This window comes from Cygnus olor, chromosome 5 (assembly GCF_009769625.2).
Source record: "Cygnus olor isolate bCygOlo1 chromosome 5, bCygOlo1.pri.v2, whole genome shotgun sequence".
NCBI classification, from domain to species: domain Eukaryota; kingdom Metazoa; phylum Chordata; class Aves; order Anseriformes; family Anatidae; genus Cygnus; species Cygnus olor.
The window spans coordinates 6,821,943-6,842,059 of NC_049173.1; the positions used below are offsets into that span (position 1 = coordinate 6,821,943).

A 20,117-nucleotide genomic window follows, 5' to 3' on the forward strand; every position below is an offset into this window, starting at 1 on the left:
ACTGGAACAGGGAGAAATGGGGAGGAGAAGGAAGACAGGACTGTCCCCTTCGGGTGACAGCAGTGGTCACAAACCCGTCAGAGTCCTGTTGCACCACATCTGCAGCCACCGCTGTCCCTGAGGGCCGTGATTTCCCCAGGGGTGCCGGGGCAGCGGTGGTGTTGCAGCAGTGGTGAAAGGAGGCTGCGGTGAATCAGCCCCGTGGTAGCAAACAGAAAGGTTCAATTAGAAAAGCCAGCGGGAAAATAAAGATCTGCCTTGTTGCAATGCGGTAGTTATCCGTAGCAACCCCAAACAAATATCTGTGCGAGGGAGGCGATTTCCACCCTGTTAATCAGCAAACAAAGCCTTGGGGGTGTGAAGCTGGTGGGTACGGTGCTGAGCGCCACGAGTGGTGCGTAATCAGCCTGCATTTGCTGGATCTGGCTGCTTGTGAGTGTGGCACAGCAAAACCGCAGGAGGAGCAGGAGTCAGTGTATGGGGTCTCCTTGTCCAGCTCGATTTCTGTGAGGGGGGAAGGCCATTTTCTGGATGAAGCCAGTGCTGCTTCAGGCAAACCTCCTTACATCTAGTAGAGGGAGCTTCCAAAGTGACTTTTGTTGTAGAAGGAGAACCAAGTATCCAAGCCAGGCAGAAGAGCTGGGCGACAAGGAACCTGAAGGGATTTGACCCCTTGTGGTAAAAAGGCAACCAGGAAAGCTGTCATGAAATAATGCTTCTAAAGGGAAAGGAGCTGGCCGTGGGGTGCAGCACGGCTCAGGGTGCAGCCCTGTCCACACCAGGGGATTTTCTGGCTTAGCAGGGTCCCCTGCACTGCGTCACCTTTTGTCTTCCACTTTTCTGCAAATCCCGGGCCCATGCTGATAAAACCCGGTGACACAAACAAAGCCTGACTCACGCTTACTCTGCACGTAAAATGCAAAGTGGGTGACTGGGAAAATCAGGGATGGGTTTTGCTTCTGCTCCTTGGCTGCAATTTCCTCTCGCTGTGGAAGAACCCTAGGCAGCAAAGCGGGAGTCGGTTTGAAGCCGAATCCCGTGTTCCTATTTTTAAAATCCAAATTTTGGAGTAGGAAAAAAAGCGGTAGGAAAAGATGTTGATTGTCACGCTGTTTTCTGTGGGCAGGTCTCTCTTGCTTTGCACAGCAGCGTGCAGAATTGGAGTTTATTGCTCTGACTGCTGCATTGTTCGGCTTTACAAGTGCCTGATGGCCAGAGCCAAATACCGCAATTGGTCTTGTTTCTGATTACCCCTTGACTTTTTTGTTTGTTTTTCGCTTGCAGCTGGAAATTTCCCCTGCTCTGAAAGCTGCCAAGCTGTGATTCTCTCTGCCTGCATCGCACCCGGCACCTTCTCCTCGCAGAGCTTCCCGTCGGGTTTGGTCAGGGACAGAGGACAGATAGAGAGGTTGATAAAGGTGGACTTGTGGCAAAAAGAGGACACCGCCACTTGTCCCTGAGCAAATGGGGGGCCTTATGTTTAACACCGGGCACCAAATGCCTCCCCGGTCCCTTACCTATAGGAAAGGGACAAAAACACTCAGGCCTGGGTGCAAAGAAAACGTGCAGGTGAAGCGGTGTGTCACAGTCCATAAAGGCATATGGAGAAATATGGGGTTTATGCGTCCCAGTGCGTTCTCCACCCATTTTAAATACATTTGAGGTCTGGGTGGCTGCTCTGGATTTGGTTTCTGCTGTATAAAAAGAAGGCTTTTGGCGATGGGGTTGTATCTCCAAGTAGTTTTGAGCATAAATGAAGGCAGGGGTTGCCTCTTCCCTAGTCAAACCCACGCAGCAGGCAGTTGCATTACTCTGTACATTGATTTGCACCCCCAGTTCAACTGGTTGATAGCAAGAGTGAGAAGAAGACACCAGACCAGAGCCACTGTGCAAATCAAAGCTGTAGTTGCACAGAAATTGGTAGTAGCAACTCCCCGTGTAATGCCATATGCTTCCTTTATAAAATGTTCCTCCCCTTTTCTGAGAAGCTCTAACAAATCCATTGCTTGCAGCAGGCTCAGTTTTCCCAAGGAGAAGCCCTTCTCTTTATCGTGTGCAGCTCTGGGTTTTGCTGAGTGAGAAGCCAGCACAGATCACCGTTTCTCTGTGTCATCCCCATCATGAAAATTTTAGGACCAGGCCTATGTGGCTGGCTCTGTAATAGCACAGAACGCTGCGCCGAGAGCTCCTGGGATTCTCCAAGTGTATGCATTATGCATAGATATACTGATATTGTTTGTGGTTATATGATCAAATGCTTTTCTTTTTGGTATAACACTTCTACTTCCTTCAGAGCTTGATGGTTGCTCCCATGGAAGCTCTCACTGGCCTCAGTAAAGCAGAATCAAAATCTTTAGGAAGAAAGTGAAGGGCAGCATTAAATGTACAGGAAAGCAGAAATTTGTGATTTGCTAACTTTTTCTTGCTCAGCCAAAATCACTTTTTTTTTTTAACATGCAAGCAGACAGGATGCGGTACATCTATATTTTACACTTACGCTATGTATTTTATTTGGTAATTTTTTTTTTCTTGGATGAGCTTTGAACAAATGCTAAGTTATTCTTTATACTTGGTAATGCTGCAGAGAATTCTTGAATTATTTATTTCCTACATTTTAGCTTAGTGTGTCTGGATGCCTGAAAGCCAACTTTGTAACTGATTGGGTGTTTGAAATTTCTGAGTAAGTAGTGGTAGTTTGGAATACCTTGCAAGAAAAAGAGGTCAGCCTCCTTCCTCCCACGCTGTCATCCTTGGAAAAAAAAAACAAAAACAACTCACATGCTTCCTTAAGAGTGGTGGGAAGCTGATTTGTAAAGCAGATGATACATAGAAGTAATTGAGTTGAAGTTGCTAGAAATATGTATATGCTACGCAACATCTGCAGATCTCAAGATGTATTCATTATCTTTCCAGAATTTAGATTGTAATTATGGGCCCTTTATTTAAGTTTCCATGGCGATACAGAAAATGTTTCCCCCTTGTCCTTTCCTAATCAGGACACTTGTATATTTGAATGGTGAACATTTTTCCCTCCCCTGGGAAGAGTTAGTTTTATTAATACGGAGGCATTAAGCTGACATGGAGCTGTCTGCTGCTCAGGCACAGATTCAACAGCAGACGTATCAAGCATTTGCTACAGATTCCCCAGTGCTTCTGTTTAATTAGCCTGTGTGCTTCCGAATGCAAGTAAGAAATAGCATCGTGTCATAACAAGCGATGCAGTCATGCTTTGGGGATTTGTGCAGTTGGAGTCAAAGTCAAGAGGCCAATAATCTCTAAAACCTGGCCAAACTCCTCCCTTTGCCCAAGCAAGACACAGTAGATGAATTCAGTGGATGGTACAGACATGTAATTTGGCTCAATGTAATCTTCCATTTAAAAAAAAGATCCTTTAAAAAAAGAAAATTCTGAGCTTTGTGGAAACAAATGATGAAGCAGCCCAGTTAAAGGCTGCGGTTGGATAGCTAACTTTAGGTTTTTGCTGTAGATTTACAAAGGAATCCCACAAGTGCTGTTGCAAAGCGAGCACTGGTATCTGTCTTCTCTCCTACACCCCACGCTTTTAAATGAATCTAATAAAGTGTTCCTCAGTTAGGCATCCTAAGAAGTAGTACTGAATTTTCAAATGGCCAGAAATTGAGCTGACTGTCCCAGAGAAGGGGCTCCCCTCTGTTCGCAGGTCGCCCCAGGAGCACAGGATCCACGTGGCCTCTGCAAAATTTCTTTTAATAACCTGGTTTACACGCATCAATACACATTCATTTAAGTGTACAGCCTTGTGCCTGTGGACCCAGGATCTTAATGTTACGTGTTCACGAGAAAATGCTGAAAGACATGGCTTAGTTACTAAAGATAAAGTTTTACCCAGGATTTTCGGCGAATTGAGTGAAAAGCACACTTCTGTTTAAATTGAAGTAATTTTTATTTTGTGCCTTGAATACCCAGAAGATATGTGTAAAGTAGGGGTTATCAGTATTTGCTGAGCATTGAAATTAATTTTGCAGAGGTTGCATGAGCTGTGGGTAGTGAGTTGACTGCACAGTTGGCTGAAAAGGAATATTTAGTTTTATGTGTTTCAATTATTTGGACAGATCATAGCGCGTTTAGACCAAAGGGTTGTTACAACTTGAAATAATTCTTAGTTAAAGCAATTTCAAAGAAACTTACTTTTAAGGGCTTATGTAAAAATAATCAAATTTTATGATGGCTGGGCACTGCCCATTTACAAACTAATGCCTAAAACCCTTTTCCATTTTTATCACAACAGGAACATTTAGCTTTCTCCTCCAACGGAGAGCAGTTTTCTAGAAGGTGCAGCAGCCTTGTTGTCAGATAAGTGGTAAATCAGAGCAAGAGGGGCTCAAGTCTGCCAGCGGGATGTGGAAGAAGTTGCCTTCTGCTGGGTGGAGGTGGGCACAGGTTGCTTTGGTGCTGTCAGCTCCAGCACCCCATCATCGCTGCTGATGTGCTTATGGAGAAGGAGCCAAAGTTGTCATCGAGGTCACAGGTTTTTAACAGGTGAAGGCAGGATGCTGTTTTCCCCATGTGGCCGGTGTAAGTGAGATTCGAGGTGAGGAAAGGTGCTTTCCCGAGAAAGCAGCCCTCCACCCGTTTGCCTGCACCGCTCATTTGTTCAGCTGCATGAGTTTGCCATGGCGATTATCAAAGCGAGTCTTGGCAACCATTATTGTATACTTGGTGCTCAAGAGCGAGCAGCAGGTTGGCCGCGGTGGACAGCTGGCTCGTTCACATGCGTGTACACAAACGTGCGTGTACACAAACGTGTACGCACACCCTGGCTGCCCGTCGTCCCCAGGGCTCCCTCTCCGTGCATGTCGCTGGGTCAGAGCCTCCTGCTGTTGGGCTCCCTCGATGCTGGGAGGGAGCTGGCAGGGAGATGGGCGAAATGCTGCTACATTTTCACCCCGAGAAAGCAAGGCCAAGTATATATAGTGCGTATTGAGCCCTCCTCCCAGCTGGCAGATATTTCCGCGCTAATGAGGGTGCAGTCATCTCATAGTCAGAGCACGTGCTGGGAGAAGGAGGGGAAGGGCGTTCGTGGGGACGTGCTCAAATGTGTATCTGCACTTTTAAAGGTTACGATTTACATTGGTCTCCCAAGTTCCTCTGCTGCTGGCAGATGGAGTCAGCAGTGCCTGTTAGCCATGTGCCGTGTCTGTGCTCATGGCATTACCCAGAGGAGGTCGTGGCTGAGTTGCTTTTTCTGCACAAAAGAAGTTCCCTCTCCTTTGCAGGAGCTGAAGGCAAATGGAAGGACAAGAAAGTTTTCAAGCACTCTGCTGATTGCTTTGTCTTTGCACGGGCTAACGATTTTACAAGTGGTTCCCTGTGTATGTTTTATCCTACTCTGTTCTGCTCTGTTAAATATATGCATTAACAAAATAAGGTGAAGCGCAGAGGTGGGCAAGGTCTAATAAGATGTAATTGCTGCTGATACAGTATGCCATCCACAGGCTTTCCCGAGGTTTGAAGAAGCAGGTCCATGTCAAGTTCATTCCCTCTTCCTCAAACCCTTGCTCAGCTGTCTGTCCCCAGAAGGTCCATCTGAGAGCTGGAAGTGTGCCGTTTCGTCTGGCTTCTTGGCTGAGGGCAGCAGATTGTCTAAAGCCCAAGCTGTCTTTTCCTCCCAGTAAACAGTTATGGGGTGGATGAAGAACTGACATCATCTTCAGTGATGAATGAGGTGATTAAGCAGCTTGAGATCTATGTCATGCTTACAAAATTTTTGATCAGGAGTATCTGAAAAAGCAACACAAGCAGGCGTGGAGCATAGACCCACATTCAGCTCCTTCTCTCCAGCCATGAGGAGCGCAGTACAGAGGTATCTGAATGTGATCTTGCTTTCTCTCTTACTAAACTGGCTTTCCTTATTGATTACCTGCAGCTCATTTCTAAAATACTAAAAGAGGGAAGCGTCTGGATCCAAGCCCTGATGAAGTCCATGAAGATCTTTCCATTGACTGTCTATTGGTTTTGAGTTCTGGCTCCAAATCCACAGGGATTTTTATGGATTATTTTGCCAGAATAAAGACTGCAGGACTTTGTTCTAATATTTTTTGATCTGTGCCATTTAAGTCATTTCTTTAGCGAGCCTTTTAGCAAAAGTTGCATGTCTCCTTTTGCAGCAGCTTTGCAAACGCAAGGTGAACAGTGAATGAATTATGCTGGATCATTTGCCAGCACATACGCCAAATGTCAGGCAATGACAGAAACTAAAAATTTATGGCACAGAAGGGAAGAATTTTATGATCTTCTATGGACTAATGTAATGACTCTTTTATACAAACAAAGATGGAATGCATTTAAAAATGTAGCTACTTAGAAAATTGGCCTGAACACATTCTAAAATCTGGAGAAATTCATTAGAGGGAAAAGCTGTGAAAGTGCCCTCTGTTTTCAGTTCCGTAGAATGCCTTAATTTTGAAAGACAATTGCTTGGTTTTAATTCACCCTCTGATCATCTCAAGATATGGCTCTCCATTGAACTCTTCTTCTGGCACAACATGTGTTGGCATAACTTTTCAGAGGTAATATTAATATTATTTAAATAGCTGTTCAGAAACTAGATTAAACCAGATATTGAAACCTGCTGTCAACGAAGGCATTGGGTTCACCACCCCATTCCTCATTAAGCTCAAAATTAGACCCTTCGTTATGAACAAATGCCTGTAAACTATTGTCGTTGGGTATGCCAGGTCTCTTCAAACTGGTAGTTTTCTTTTTTTTTTTTTTTTTTTTTACAGAATCAGAAATCTACAACAGACTTAGGCATCCAGAGAAGTTGAGCATCTTGGAGGGCCCTGAATAGCTTCTCTCCCACTCATCCTTGGCATACAGCAGTCTTCGCACATCCTGTTCTTAAATGAGATTTTCCTTGACCCTCTATTTCTGAATGTCATCACAGTCGGCACTTTGGACTTGTTTAGCCCGAACTTTTCAACCGTTAAAAATCGTTGTAGTAACCTGAATAGAGCCTGGGAAGAGGAGTGTGCTCGGCAGGAAGGAGGTGTTTGGAGGATGCTTCGGGGAGCTGAATGGCTTGAATGCCAGCTCTGCCCACAGCCTCTCTGCAAATCACCCTGTTAATAAAGAGCCTGTTTTAGTTCTGGAAACATGGAGTCTTCTTATGCAATTACCCAGCATGTGGTAAATTAAACAATCTTGGCCTGATTGCATAATGTCACTTGAAATTTAAGATCCTTTTTCTCTTTAGCCCCTAAAATTTACAAGCCATTTTTGTTTAGATTTATAGTAATTAGGTAATGGTTCTGCTTCTTTGAAGCTCTTCTGGGAAGTTTTTTAGCACTTTGATGGCTAATCTCAAAATAACCAGGGGCAGAGCACGGCTCAGTCTCCCCCCGTGTCTGCTGTGGTTCAGTGTGTGGGAGCACGTGGTGCCGAGGCACCTAAGAATGGCTTGGAATGGGGGATCTAGCAAGGGAGTAGTGCTGTATGAGGGCAAACGTGCTTCACCCCACTGACTCGTGTCTCTGCTGCTGTGCCTGTCTTTCAGGAAGAGGCACTTCAAAATCACCACCAAGTCCAGAAGTTTCAAGATCTATCCTGAAATACTTTCTTTCTCTTGCCTGTGCTTTCTTTCTCTTGCCCAAGCTTGTAACTTTCCACATGTGTTTGTGTTCAGTCTAGAAGCAGGGATCAAGTTTCTGCCATTTTGGAAAATCGCAAAGAAAAGACTCTTTTTCTCATAAAAACAGTGATTCACTGCAGTCCACAGAGCAAACATCACCTTGGCCAGCACAAGTAAGAGACACACATTAAACCCTTCATCTCAGTGTTTCTTGATGGTTAATAAACTATTTGGTGTTAATTTAGTAAGATCTAGTAGGCTTCATCTTTTAACTCTGGCAGTGCACTTTAGGAACTGTTGAGGCCTCTCAGGATGTTTCTTTAGTGCATTATAATTCATAGAACTGGGAGATTGTGCATCTCTGAAAAAAGAAGAAAAATATATTTTAGGTTAGTCAAACCGTTTACTTGCTAATTCGAGAGGAGTCTTCACAGTTTTTTCCAGCCTGACTTTCAGTATTGGATGTGTTGAACTTTCCCCGTATCCTTGGAGAGGTGCCTCTGCATCCCAGTACCTGCTGGAGTTCTGCTCCCTGGTGTCGCAGGTGAGGCTCATCCTTTCATCTGGCAGAATTCATGGTTTCTTCACAGCCAGCTCTGCAACCTTGAATGCAGACTTTCCTGATTTTTTTGGTGATTTATGTTCCCTGGTGTTCACCTGGCCTTCATCGTGACTTGTGACACATGACACAACAGGGAAAGGTTGTGGGGCAGGACTGAAGAAAAAACACATTCTTTTAGTGTATAGTGTGCCCTTAAGTTTAGAATTTGCTGCTACTGCTCTGAGGGGACTCCTGGCTAATTAAAGTTCAGATAGTTAGGTAATGCTGTCTCAACATATATCTGTGATACTCTGCTGTTTATTCATGTCAGGTATTCATAAGACAGTTGACATTTTCTTCCTTAAAGTTCTCTCAAGTAAATTACAAGCATTTTACTGCTATGACCTTTTCCCTTACATGAAGAACTTCTGTTTTGACCATTTTTTTTGTGAATATAACACCAGAATGAATGTAATTGGAGACGTATAGTTGTTCTAGTCTGTGTAGCTGGGCTATTACCTGTAATGATCCCCTAATACTGGTATTTGTAAGTGATTATCACTTACCAAACTGCTTTAAATTTAAAGAAAAAGCCAGACTGTTTCTCTAAATGGTTTTGGTGAATCACCTTTTCCCTTCCTTTCCCTGAATACTACATTTGCTTTCCTAACACATTAATTTTCCCTGAGTCTTAGGGAAATGGCTTGCTCTATTAATACATTTCTGGAGTTTTCCTGTTATGAATAGCCTTTTATGGCTTTAATGTAGTTTTTGAAAATTCCTCTATTATTGATCTAGATATTATCCCAGCAGGAGTCAAAACCACAAGACAATTGTGTGAGGATAATTTCTTACTACAGTAGCATTTTATTCTGAAAGCCTGCTGTGTGGTGTGTGCTTTGATGGATGACCCACTGTTTAAAATGTGTATTAGACGTTGGCTTGCTAATTAAATGCCTTAAGGAGCGCCTGTACCCATTCACTCTAAGTAAATTTGTATATGTGGAATTTCAGTTATTTTATTTCTTGCCTGTGTTCTCGTGTTTACTTGTTTCTGTTTTCTGACGTAGGGAAGAGTGGGAGTAATGGCAAAGAATCAAATGACTTCCTACCCTCGCTTGATTTCAGCTCGGGGCAGAGGGGAGAGGATGAGGGCTCTTGATTTCAGGACCAGGTCTGCCAGCTGGGAGAAGGAGGAGAAGATGGGGTGGCGTTTGCATCTTAGAAGGGAGTGAGAAGAGCACTCACCTGGCGTTTGAGAGATCAGGATTCGGATCCCTCATTCTCCTGAAGGACCATCTCCCACATCTCAGAAGAGCACCATAACTGTGAAGCTGTGGGGTGCTTTCAGACTGCTCTCTTGAAGTGCCTGAACTCGAGGCATTTTGCTGGGAGGGAGGATAAGAGACCCTTTGGGGGCAGAGCGAAGGGGACAAGGAGTTGTCCTGGTCATTGATTGAAAGAGTAGCCAAGGAGGGGGGCAGGGGCTTCTGCCCACCTCTGAGAAATGGCTCCTGAGTGCCATTCCCTTTGTGCTTTTGGTTTGGTTTGTGTGGGGCAGATATGAATCAGAAACAGCATATTTGCTCCTAGGACCAAGCACAGAATTTCTTCTACTCAGAAGGATTTGGGCTTTTTCTTCAAGACAGTGGGATGTGGAGAGAATGCTTTGGTTTAGATGAATCAGTATTTCCAAAGACATTGTTTTCTATGTAATACAGTGATTATTACTATTATTTGAGTTGGAGGCCAAATCTGAATATTTTTTGTTGTTTTATGGTAATGACCTTCATGAGAACAAACCTTTGCATCCCATGTGTCTGTGTTTCTGAATCTGTTTTTGTTACTTTCATCAGCCGTGTGGAGGTGCGGCTTTTTTTTGTTCACTGTAACTGCTCCTACTTGAAAGTGAGGGAGGCAGAACCTGGCTCTCTGTGTTCATAAAAGCGAGGCCTGGCATCAGATTCACTGGAAGGAGGAAGGTCCTTGATTTTCTTCCGCAGGTGTTTGCAGAGCACATTCAAGGCCAGATCACGACGTTATTTTCATCGGCGTTCCTGCCCATGTAATTATTTGTGTCACTCTACACAGAGTGCTCTCACTGATGCCTTGGAGTGAAGTGCCCTGTGTTCAAAATAGAGGCTTTGATGGCGTAGAGGAGGAATCAGTGGTGGTCTGAACCAAAGAAGATCATTTTGTTCTTGTTAGTGAACCTTCCTTTAGCCCGTAAAGCAGATATGTGGGACCAGATCAATTAAAACTAACAAAAGAGTCAAGGAAGTTGGGGAATACATCTCCCTTCAGCCACCCATGGAACAAATTAGCCCAAACATAGAGTTTGGAAATTCCTGGTTGGCTTGTGGGGCTGATAGTGTGTACCCATGCTCTCAGGGATGGGTGATGGGGTCGTGGTGGCACTCTCAGCTATGTGAAACTCTTTTCCTTACCAGCTCCATCCCCTTCGCCTTACTGACTCATCTTTTCCTCCTCCTCCTGCATAAAAGGAAGTTGCTGATATCACAGAATCACAGGGTGGTTTGGGTTGGAAGGGACCTCAAAGACCACCTAGTTCCAACCCCATGGACAGGGACGCCTCCCACTAGAACAGGTTGTGCGAAGCCCCATCCAACCCGACCTTAATATCTGTTCATCAGGGTCATGCTGTGCTCTTCTGTAATTTGTCTGATCTAAATTTTCATGGAAGCGATTGCTTTGGGACTACAAAGCAACCCCAAGGCTCTTGAATACCCCATACTGCATTTGGTGGTGAGCTTCTTCAAGTAAGGGAAACTAGTTTCTCTATTCAGGATGTGGAAAGTAAGAAACAGCCATCTCCATCCCACCAAAAGCTGATGTATACAAGATTTGTTGTAAGTCCAGTGCTGCAGTGCTCCTAAGTAGAAACTGCCTCTGACATACAGTGGAATCCCAGAATCATTAAGGTTGGAAAAGCCCTCCAGGATCATCTGGTCCAACCATCCCCCTACCACCAATGTCACCACTAAACCATGTCCCTAAGCACCACGTCCAACCTCTCCTTGAACACCCCCAGGGACGGTGACTCCACCACCTCCCTGGGCAACCCGTCCCAATGCCTCGTGGAGACAAGGTCAAAAAAGAAAAGAAAAAAATATGATTGGAAGACACATTTTGGGAGGGAGACGGGGAGGAATTCATTCTAATCCCTCTGAAATTAATTTCTTGCTGAAAATTGTTAGATCTGGATGGACTAAGCCAACTGAGTTACCAAGACAACCTACCCTATCGTGAAGATGACCACGTATCTGTTGATTCAAGAAGAACAATGGAGAGTAGGGGTGCTGGGCAGCATAAAGGGCCTAGGATGGAGTCCAGCACTGCTGATGGCATTAGCCAGCAAGCCACCCATGGATGTTTGGAACTGGAGACAACATTTTCCAACCAGGGATTTGAAGGAAATGATGCGACTGACAGCTCATCAGCGTGGAGCCCTGAGGTACAGTGAATTGTCATTTATTACATGTGGTGTAAGATTTTGAAGGATACCAGGGGCCAAAGAATGTTAAGGGAGAAATTAAGTGAAAAATTGATCGGTACAGCAGAAGGTAATGGTTCTCCTGTGTGCATGAGCATATACCTCTCTGTGTGTTTCTCCTGTTTCTCGTGTTGTACCTCTTGCTACTAATGCTCATTCAGAGAAGCTGCTTTCTTGCTTGATGTCTGACTTTCGGTCTTTGAACTGAAACTGCAACCAGCATTTACCATCAATTAGCAAAGAGCACCCTGTGGTGGCCCAGGGCTTTGCAACTGGGTGCATATGCAGTGTACGGGTCTGGAGACATGGTGTTGTCCCTGGATCAGGTCTCTGCCTCTTTTTCCACAAGGTTTTTGTGGCTTAGGCAATGGGAAGCATCTGGCAAGCTGGAGGCGACTGGTGCCTGTGACTTGGCAAAGTGACCATCACCAGGGTCCCCACTGATAACAGGCATCTTTCCAGGGAAGGAGAGGGAATGAGGTTAGAGCTGCTTTGCTTTCCCTTGGTTCTGCACCTTTATTTTGAAGCCTCAAGAAACCGTTACAGATTTTAAGACTTGTAAATGCCTGATGACTTAGCACCCCTCTTTTCTCTCATATTCTTTCTACGTGATGTTTGGTTTCATTATTATTTTACCATGAGATTGAATTTCTGAAAAAATATCAGCCTGCATCAGACATATTAAAAGAATCGCACAAAGGTCACGTCTTCTGCCTGAGTTAAAGGAGACAGTTCTTCAGCTGTGGAAATTAATACCTCTGTACTCCAAGCAACGAGGCTCTGAGGGCAAGGTTCCTTTCCTCCGAGCATGCTGCCTGCAGCTGGTTAAAGCGATGGAGAGCCACTCCTCGGTGCGTATGCTCCAGCTTTAAAGGGCATTTTGTATAGCATTTTGGTTTGCTGCACAAACCAGTCCCACAAAGCACCATACAACACATGGGAACTCCATGAGATGGCAGCCCAGACCTCTCTTTGCCGTGTGCCTGACACGCAGAGTTTGTCTGCCCATCTGAGGCTCGTTCCTCCTTCTCTTTATCTGATGTACGTTGCCGTGGTACGCCCGTGTTGCAATGTCTCAGCTGTCCTCCACTTGTATTTCTTTGGAATCCATCTCTCGTTTCGCTCCTGGTATGCACAGTTAAAAAATGCAAACAATGGTTATAGCATCAGGTGGCGGATATCCCCAAGTCCCAGTTTGTCTACTACGAGCAGCTACTCATCCAAAGGTATTGTGTGGATTAATGAAAGACTTTTTATTACAGGAACTAAATGTTCCAACATGCCAGGAATGTCCAAGCTCTATTATGCTTCATTCAGAGCTCCTCTCTTTAGAGACAAAAATGATAATTTTATGCCCCTACCGTGGAACCACAAGTGCCATTTCAAGCCTAGTCCATAATTAGCTGCTCTCACAGGTTTCTCTGACAGAAATGGACTTATTTTACCTAGTGAAATGGATGTTGGCTCTGTCCTGAGCGACTGGGTTAGACATACAGTATCAATCAGTCTACTTAGCTTGACGCCACCACAGCTGAGCTGGGAAGAGGGAAATAAATAAATTTGGATGAAGTTTCTAGACCCCACGCTTTCCTTGGATTTCAGTTTAACTGTTTATATAGTTTGTATAGCCAATACATTCACAAAGCACTCACAGACCCAGCTGAGCCCCAGAAGCCAATGGGAATTTTGTCAAGACTTCCACAGAAAGAAGACTGAGCATCTGTAAGCTTCGTGGGCTGAGCACATGTAGGGAGGTGAGTCCCGGATAGCACAGCTCTCTCTGAAAGCACCAGCCTATGGCATCCCGACAGCTTGGTTGTCCACAGAAAGGTCACCGGCACGGAGTCTGGCATTTCTCTTTCCCTCCGTTCCTCCAGTGCATGCAGTTTTCTCTGCAGTGGATGTGGCCACAGCTATTGTAGCAGTTTGAGGTTTCCTGATATCCAGATCCATTTTAACTGCTCTGTCAAAGACCAGATATCTGACCTTCAGCCTGCCCTTCAGGCAGCCAGAAGATGAGACGCTCAGCCCTGTTGGTAGGAAAGTGCCTCTTGGCTTTTTGTACAAGATGATGACGCACAGGTACTCACGTTCCCAGCTCAGGCATGTCGATGAAAGCAGCTATGCTGCAAGCACGGTTTTCTCTGTACTCCAGTAGCAATTCTCAAATGCGCCTTGATCCCATCTCCTCAACAGCAAATGCACGGATGAAAGTGGGGAGGAATGAACATGTGGGGGGAAGCATGAATCAAGTGCAATCCCTTTACATTTCCTTCTTAAATATTATTTCAGCAGCCAGACAGAAATAACTTGACAGCTACACAGCAGCACTTACATTTACATAACGTCACGTTCTCTCCCAGCAGCTTGGCCTGCCTGGCATCTTTGTCTTTGAAACCTGCTGCTCATACAGAAAGGCATTTTTACGAACAACTGAGTCATTTTGTGTGCTGACCAAAAGGTGATTTTTCTCTCTTTGACATCACTTCTGCAAGATATATGACAGCAGGTCTCCATCACTAATGTACACAGATGGACATCTGTATCCACAGGTACGAATGCCTCAAACACTTGTAAAATATGGAAAGCTGGAGCTCTGCAGATGAGTCTGAACACTTGAAAAGCTGATCGACAGGAAGTAGATGGAAATTTTGAGATTTGTCTGAGATCTTGGTAGAGACACAGGCCACCCTAGAAACTTCTCAAGGGAATTACATCAGAAGTCTTCTGGCCCATCATCTGTGCTCTAAACAATAAGATCCCTCTGTTGAAAAGAAGTGTTACTTGAAATGCGAAAGAAGATAAATGTTTGAGGAGGAGGGTGACTCAGACTGCTAGTGACAGGCCTTAATTCACCTTCTGGCTATTAACTGAAAATCTTTCCCAAGTACAGTGTATACTCATGTTTAAATACAAATCATTGATCACTATAGCAACCCCTTTATCACATGAAGCACATTCTAGCTCTAAGATAACAAGCACTTTTGAACAGAAACGCACACGCCCACTCATCAAAAGGTAAGGTGAGCATCCATTTTTTATTTTATCAAGACGATTTTTGCTTTAGAAGAAGGTAAAAGATCGCGTGTGAATTCGTCTGCACATTTTGATTTTGTATTTTGAATTCTTATTCCGAATGTATTAGTATCCAGACTGAACAGAAGGAACAGATGCATCTCCTGGGAGATTTAAAAAGTGAATAAAGAATCAATATGTATTTAATCAGACCGTTTTTCTTGATTATCATTGCTTTAGCAGTAGGAAAGTTATTGAGTTATAGGGTAGCATCTAGAAATGGAATTTCCATTCTGCCACAAGTTCTGACATTATGATTTTCCCCTTCAATCAAGCTGAACACAGTGCTTAATTTTTTAAATTTCCTACAGAACAAAATATCCCAAAAGGTAGCAGGTTCGACTGAAGTGTTTGATTTCAGTAATGTTAAAAAAAAAATAAAGCCATCTTGAAAAAATTCCAGTGTATATTCAAAGTAATAGGTTGTCTTTTTTTTTTTTAACCAAATGAAACCAAAACATTTTTCCCCTATATACAATTTTTGCCAAATCAACAGTCTTCTGCAAAACATTTAAATATTGATGAAACTTTTTGTTGGAAATGTTTCAACAAGTGCTGTTGCTTACTAGATTGTATGGGAAATATTACACAGGATCAGGCAGTTAACTAGCATTGGCATTTCAAAAGAAAGTGGGACCCTTATTTTGCAGAGAAACTCCCTACATTTGCAAACACAAGTGAGGAGAGCAAAATTTTTTTAAATAGAGTTGGGATCACAAAGGCAATTCGACTTTGATGGAGGTTATATTTCTTCCTTCTCTTTGCAGGAGCATGATGAAGTAAATAGTGTACCAGATCATCACAGTGCTCATCAGCCTGTTTGTAGATGTGGTGATCTAGATGTCATCTTCACTTATAAAGCCTCAAGTCAAAAGCTGGTGGTTACTGTCTTGGAGGCCAGGGACATCCCAGACAAAGACCGCAGCGGTGTGAACACCTGGCAAGTGCACACAGTCCTGATGCCGAGCAAGAAACAGAGGGGTAAGACAAGTGTTCAGAGAGGACCCGTCCCGGTGTTCAAGGATAAAATTACTTTCAGTAAGCTGGAGCCACACGAGTTAAGTGGCTACGCCATCCGTTTCCGCCTCTATGCCGTGCACAAGATGGTTGGAGAGAAGATGATGGGAGAACAGCTGTTCTACCTGAGCAACATCAGCCAGGAAGGGGAGGTGAAGGTGACACTGATCTTGGAGCCAAGGAGTAATTTGACTGTAAGTTTGATGAAAGAAATGTGGAGTCTGTAAAATTGTTCCTTTGCTGAATGGGGACCAGCTGTTCTTAATACCTTTAATTCAGGGCCGTTAGGATGCAGCTGGTGGATCTATCCTACTGTCACTTACCACAGGTAGCAGTAAGGGGAAGCACAGGGCATGTCTTCCATACAGAAAGTTGTGCCTCGTTAATGTGGCTCAGCTAGCAAGCTTGTACTTCTATACAACTCATCAAATACCGTGCCATGCAGGATTAATAGCTTGGGTCCTGGAATCACAAAGGCTAATTACCTTCGTTTCAACGAGAACAGTAGTTCTTGTGCACCGTTATGTTGGTGGAGCTGTACTACTGCCAGTTCAAGAGCTACCTCATTTGGCACTAGCTCCTGGCCTGTGGATCTCTGCATTGAGCAGTTTCCATGTTACCAGAAACACTCAGAAAATGTTTCTTTTCATGGCAGATTGGAGTGGTAGGTCATGGGAGGAGGAACTGGCAGTGCTGCTTCATAGCCTTCCATGCATCTCACAGTTGTATCCAGCTCTGGCTATGCCAATCAGTTTGTGTAGATGAGCTCTGACATGATTCATTGTCTACAAGAAGCTCAGTAAGAGGTTAGGCACACAAAATGAATGAAACATCACAGTCTGGGTGAGAAGGGGATAGAGAGAATGTCATGGTGTAAGGAAAGAAATTAAAAAATACACAGTACGTGACTAAAAAAATCCAAAGTGCGTTCCATCCAAAAGTCTTTTTTTAAGATTTTCTCTGCATTTAATGAACTAGGATGTATGCTTATCTCAGAGGCTTTGATTTACACTAGGTTTACAGATTACATAGCGTTCCTCATCTTTAAAGAGAAAGCTAAATGGTGTTTTTGTAAAAGTAATGCTCTGATTCTTTTGGTGCCTTATCATAATTCATTCTTAGTCATTGCCATTTCTTAAGGGAGATCTTACTAAGCAAGACTACAAGATATAAATTAAAGGGAGGGTGGTGGTGAACATTCTGATGAGACTTTCAGTGCTCTTTCCCTGCAGAGTGCAGACTCTCAGCTTAGTCTGTCAGCAATCTCTCACAGTGATAGCACTTCTTCAACACAGTCCCTGTCGCATGGAGGGGTGCCAGAGCTGCTTGTGGGCTTGTCGTACAATGCCACTACGGGGCGGCTGTCAGTGGAGATGATCAAAGGCAGTCATTTCCGAAACCTCGCAATTAATAGGCCACCTGGTAAGTACTTTCACTGCTATTAAATAACACCACCGAGTCAAAATTTGTGTTTTATTTTCCTCCTCGAGATATTCAATTATGTCATTTCTGAGTTAGGTTTCCGTGCAGAGTATCTGATTGAAAATTAAAAGCATTATTGCAAATATGTGCGCTGGTAAACTTTGCAGTGTAAATGGAGGCAATCATTTGAAGACGCAGCTGACAGGACAGCAATACCAGAATGCTCCTTTTCTTGCATGTACCTTTCCAACAGCTGATCATGGCAAAGGTGCTATTACACCCAAAGCACAGAGTAATTGTCAGCAAATCCACAGAAAAAAGAAGCACTTTTTGAGTGATTATATGTTACCATGTGACATGCAGAGGCCCTGCCTAGTGCCATTCAATATTTCCTAGGGCTACACTTTTAGTCCCCTTCTGTGCTGCTGAGCACTGGGTGACCTGGTGCTTTTGGCCTTGGGGGATCTTCCTGCTGTGATTTCTTTGTAGCCACACAAAAAAGCCTTTTGCAGAAAGAAGATTTGAAAGATGTTCTATTGAGCCTCAATAGCTGAGTTCCCTTCCTCCAATACCTAAAGGAAAAAAATGGAAATTGCCTTTCAGTAGGTTTGGTTAGTGCTTGAGCTATAGTTAGTCCTTGAGGAGAACAGTGGATGGATGGTGCTAATGTCTGTGATGCAGATGGGGCCGTGCAACCATGGTGCGTGGCATTATCTGCTTTGTTGCTTGTGCCCCTTATTCAGGGTTTGAATGGCAGCGCTGTATTCATCCCATATTATCCTTTTGCCTGCTGACTGAAACCAGCAGCTAATGGCAATGTAGAATAACATTTTTTGTTTGCTGTTGTGTTTGGGTTTTGTGATTTGGTTGTCTGTCTGTCACCAGTACAGAAGGTAAGAACCTTTGACAGCTCCTTGCATTCACTGGATTTGATGCAGTATCTCCAGCTTGCAAAATGCTAAGATTGCTTTTGCAAGATGCTGTGCTCTTTATCCCAGAGCTAGCAAAGCATTTATGTAATGTTTTGGTATACAGACATGAAAACTTAAGTTTCTACTAAACTACTTCAGTACTTCAATTCATTACATAAATAAACCTGACTGTGTGAGCAATCAATCCTTCAAGAATTAAGTGCAAGTCTCTTCAACAGTAAAACACATGACTTCAGTCTGTGTAGCCCTAGCTAGTCTCACATTAGCTGTGACAACAAAGATCTCCATGGCAGTTACTTAAAGGCGTGGTGTTGTTTGCATTCATGTGTTTTATTAAAAGTTTCAAGTCAGGGCATTTTTAGTTGATTTAAAGCAAAGGTAGACTAAGAGTAGGGTCTTAGCACATTCTCTAGCAAGCAAGTTCACATGTGTTTATGCAAAATGGACATATTCCTGAAGTTTTATTCTCAGACATTGAATGAAAGTAGTCCCAATATAAGTCCAAGTTAATTTGCTGCAGTTTTTCTGGTGTGTTTTCACATATCTACCTGTGGTCTTGGTGTTTTGTCACTTAACTGCCTGAAGGGCAGCATTCTGCAGCACTTCTGTTCTTAAATCAGGCCCTGCGCACGTCTTGCATTTGGCTCAGTCAGGCAGCTGTACTGCCCCACCCTTTCCCCATAAATGAAATGTTTGCATTGCAAAGAACTCAAATAATTGGCCTCCAGTTTACTACCTGCAATATCATGATCAAATTGCTGACATTTGTTGGTATGCTTCTGATGAGCGTCTCTCTGGGTGCACAGTATCTAGCTCCGTGTGTTGCAGGAAGCTGAGCAACCCTTGAATTCATCGTCTGAATGCTGTGTAATTGTGTCTGTCCTGGGCCTCTCAAGGGATGGGGTTTGGCAGATTAGCGGTGTGCGCACAAATTTGCTTTCAGGATGGAAAAGTTTAGCTGCCTTGATTAGTTGTCCCATTAAGCTTTTTAGCTGATGGGCACACAGGAAAGCAGTAGCTTGGTCAACAGCATCTTTAAACCTCGTAAGCATTTTGCATGTTTGGTGATGTGAAGAGAACAGGAGCAGTGCATGAGAAAAGAAGGCATTCTTTGAGGGACCTTTTATTTTAAATTCTGCCTGAATGTTCTGCTTTCTGTGTTTGTGGGGCTTCAGATAATCCTAATGAAATCAGTTCGATAAGCTAGCCATGCAAACTAATATTCCTGACACTGGTTCATAATGGTTCTCCCTGTCTTTGCTATTAAGGCTATCTTGCATTGTCCCATTCTTCCTTTGCACCCTTTCTATATCCAGATCAACTTTAGCATTATCAAGCCAGCTAGGTCTCAATGTTAGATCTGCTATCAGGTGAAGTTCATCAGTTCTTACAAGGAAGTTCTGAACCTATCACTATCTGCTTCTTTTACTCAAACTCACATAATTTTTTTCTGCACCTGTAAAGTGCCCAGTAGTGTGCTGAGAAGAGGAAAATCCTGTGAAGCAGGAATCAAAAGAAGCTAAGTAGAAGCAGGAAGAAAACCAGCACTTGTCTCAGATGCTGGAGTAGCTTTTCACTGATAGCTCCTGCAGACACTGCAGAGGAATGCTGTGGGGTGGGATTGTTGCTGCCTGAAACATGCTGGTGGCTGAACGGGAAGCTCAATAAGTCCTTCACAAGCTGAAAACTAAAACTGCTGCCTCCCTTTCTGGAGGGCGAGGAAATAGCCCTTGTGTTTCCTTAGATACAGCCTATCCATGGTTCTGCTGTTTGAGGCTTGGAGAGAGCGATTTATTTCTTGACACTATCATGGGGATTTCAGACATAATAGCGCTTCAAGACACTTAAATACCAAGACCAAACTGCTATGCAGGTCAGTTACATGTGGTAAGACTGGGAGAACTCAATAGGCAGAATTCACCTCCGTTTCCCACCCCTGCACACACAGAGACTCTGCAGTACCCTTTTGTGGTCCTGTCGCAGCCCAGTGGCTTTAGTATTGTCTGC

The 20,117-nt window shown here is 43.9% G+C and overlaps 1 protein-coding gene and 1 long non-coding RNA gene across 14 annotated transcripts in view; both read left to right on the forward strand.

Moving 5' to 3' along the window:
• The window catches only part of SYT16 (synaptotagmin 16), a 99,738-nt gene that overhangs the window by 68,492 nt on the left and 11,129 nt on the right, over window positions 1-20,117 (forward strand). For all 13 annotated transcript variants that reach the window (XM_040560581.1, XM_040560573.1, XM_040560574.1 and 10 more), the window contains 3 exons: window positions 11,369-11,625; window positions 15,507-15,950; window positions 16,989-17,178. In XM_040560581.1, coding sequence (XP_040416515.1) covers window positions 11,369-11,625; window positions 15,507-15,950; window positions 16,989-17,178 — 891 coding nt within the window. The remainder of the gene's footprint in view (window positions 1-11,368; window positions 11,626-15,506; window positions 15,951-16,988; window positions 17,179-20,117) is intronic.
• On the forward strand, window positions 3-5,263 carry LOC121071820. Its single transcript, XR_005820803.1, has 2 exons — window positions 3-2,680; window positions 4,268-5,263. It is a non-coding gene; the product is annotated as an uncharacterized LOC121071820 (long non-coding RNA).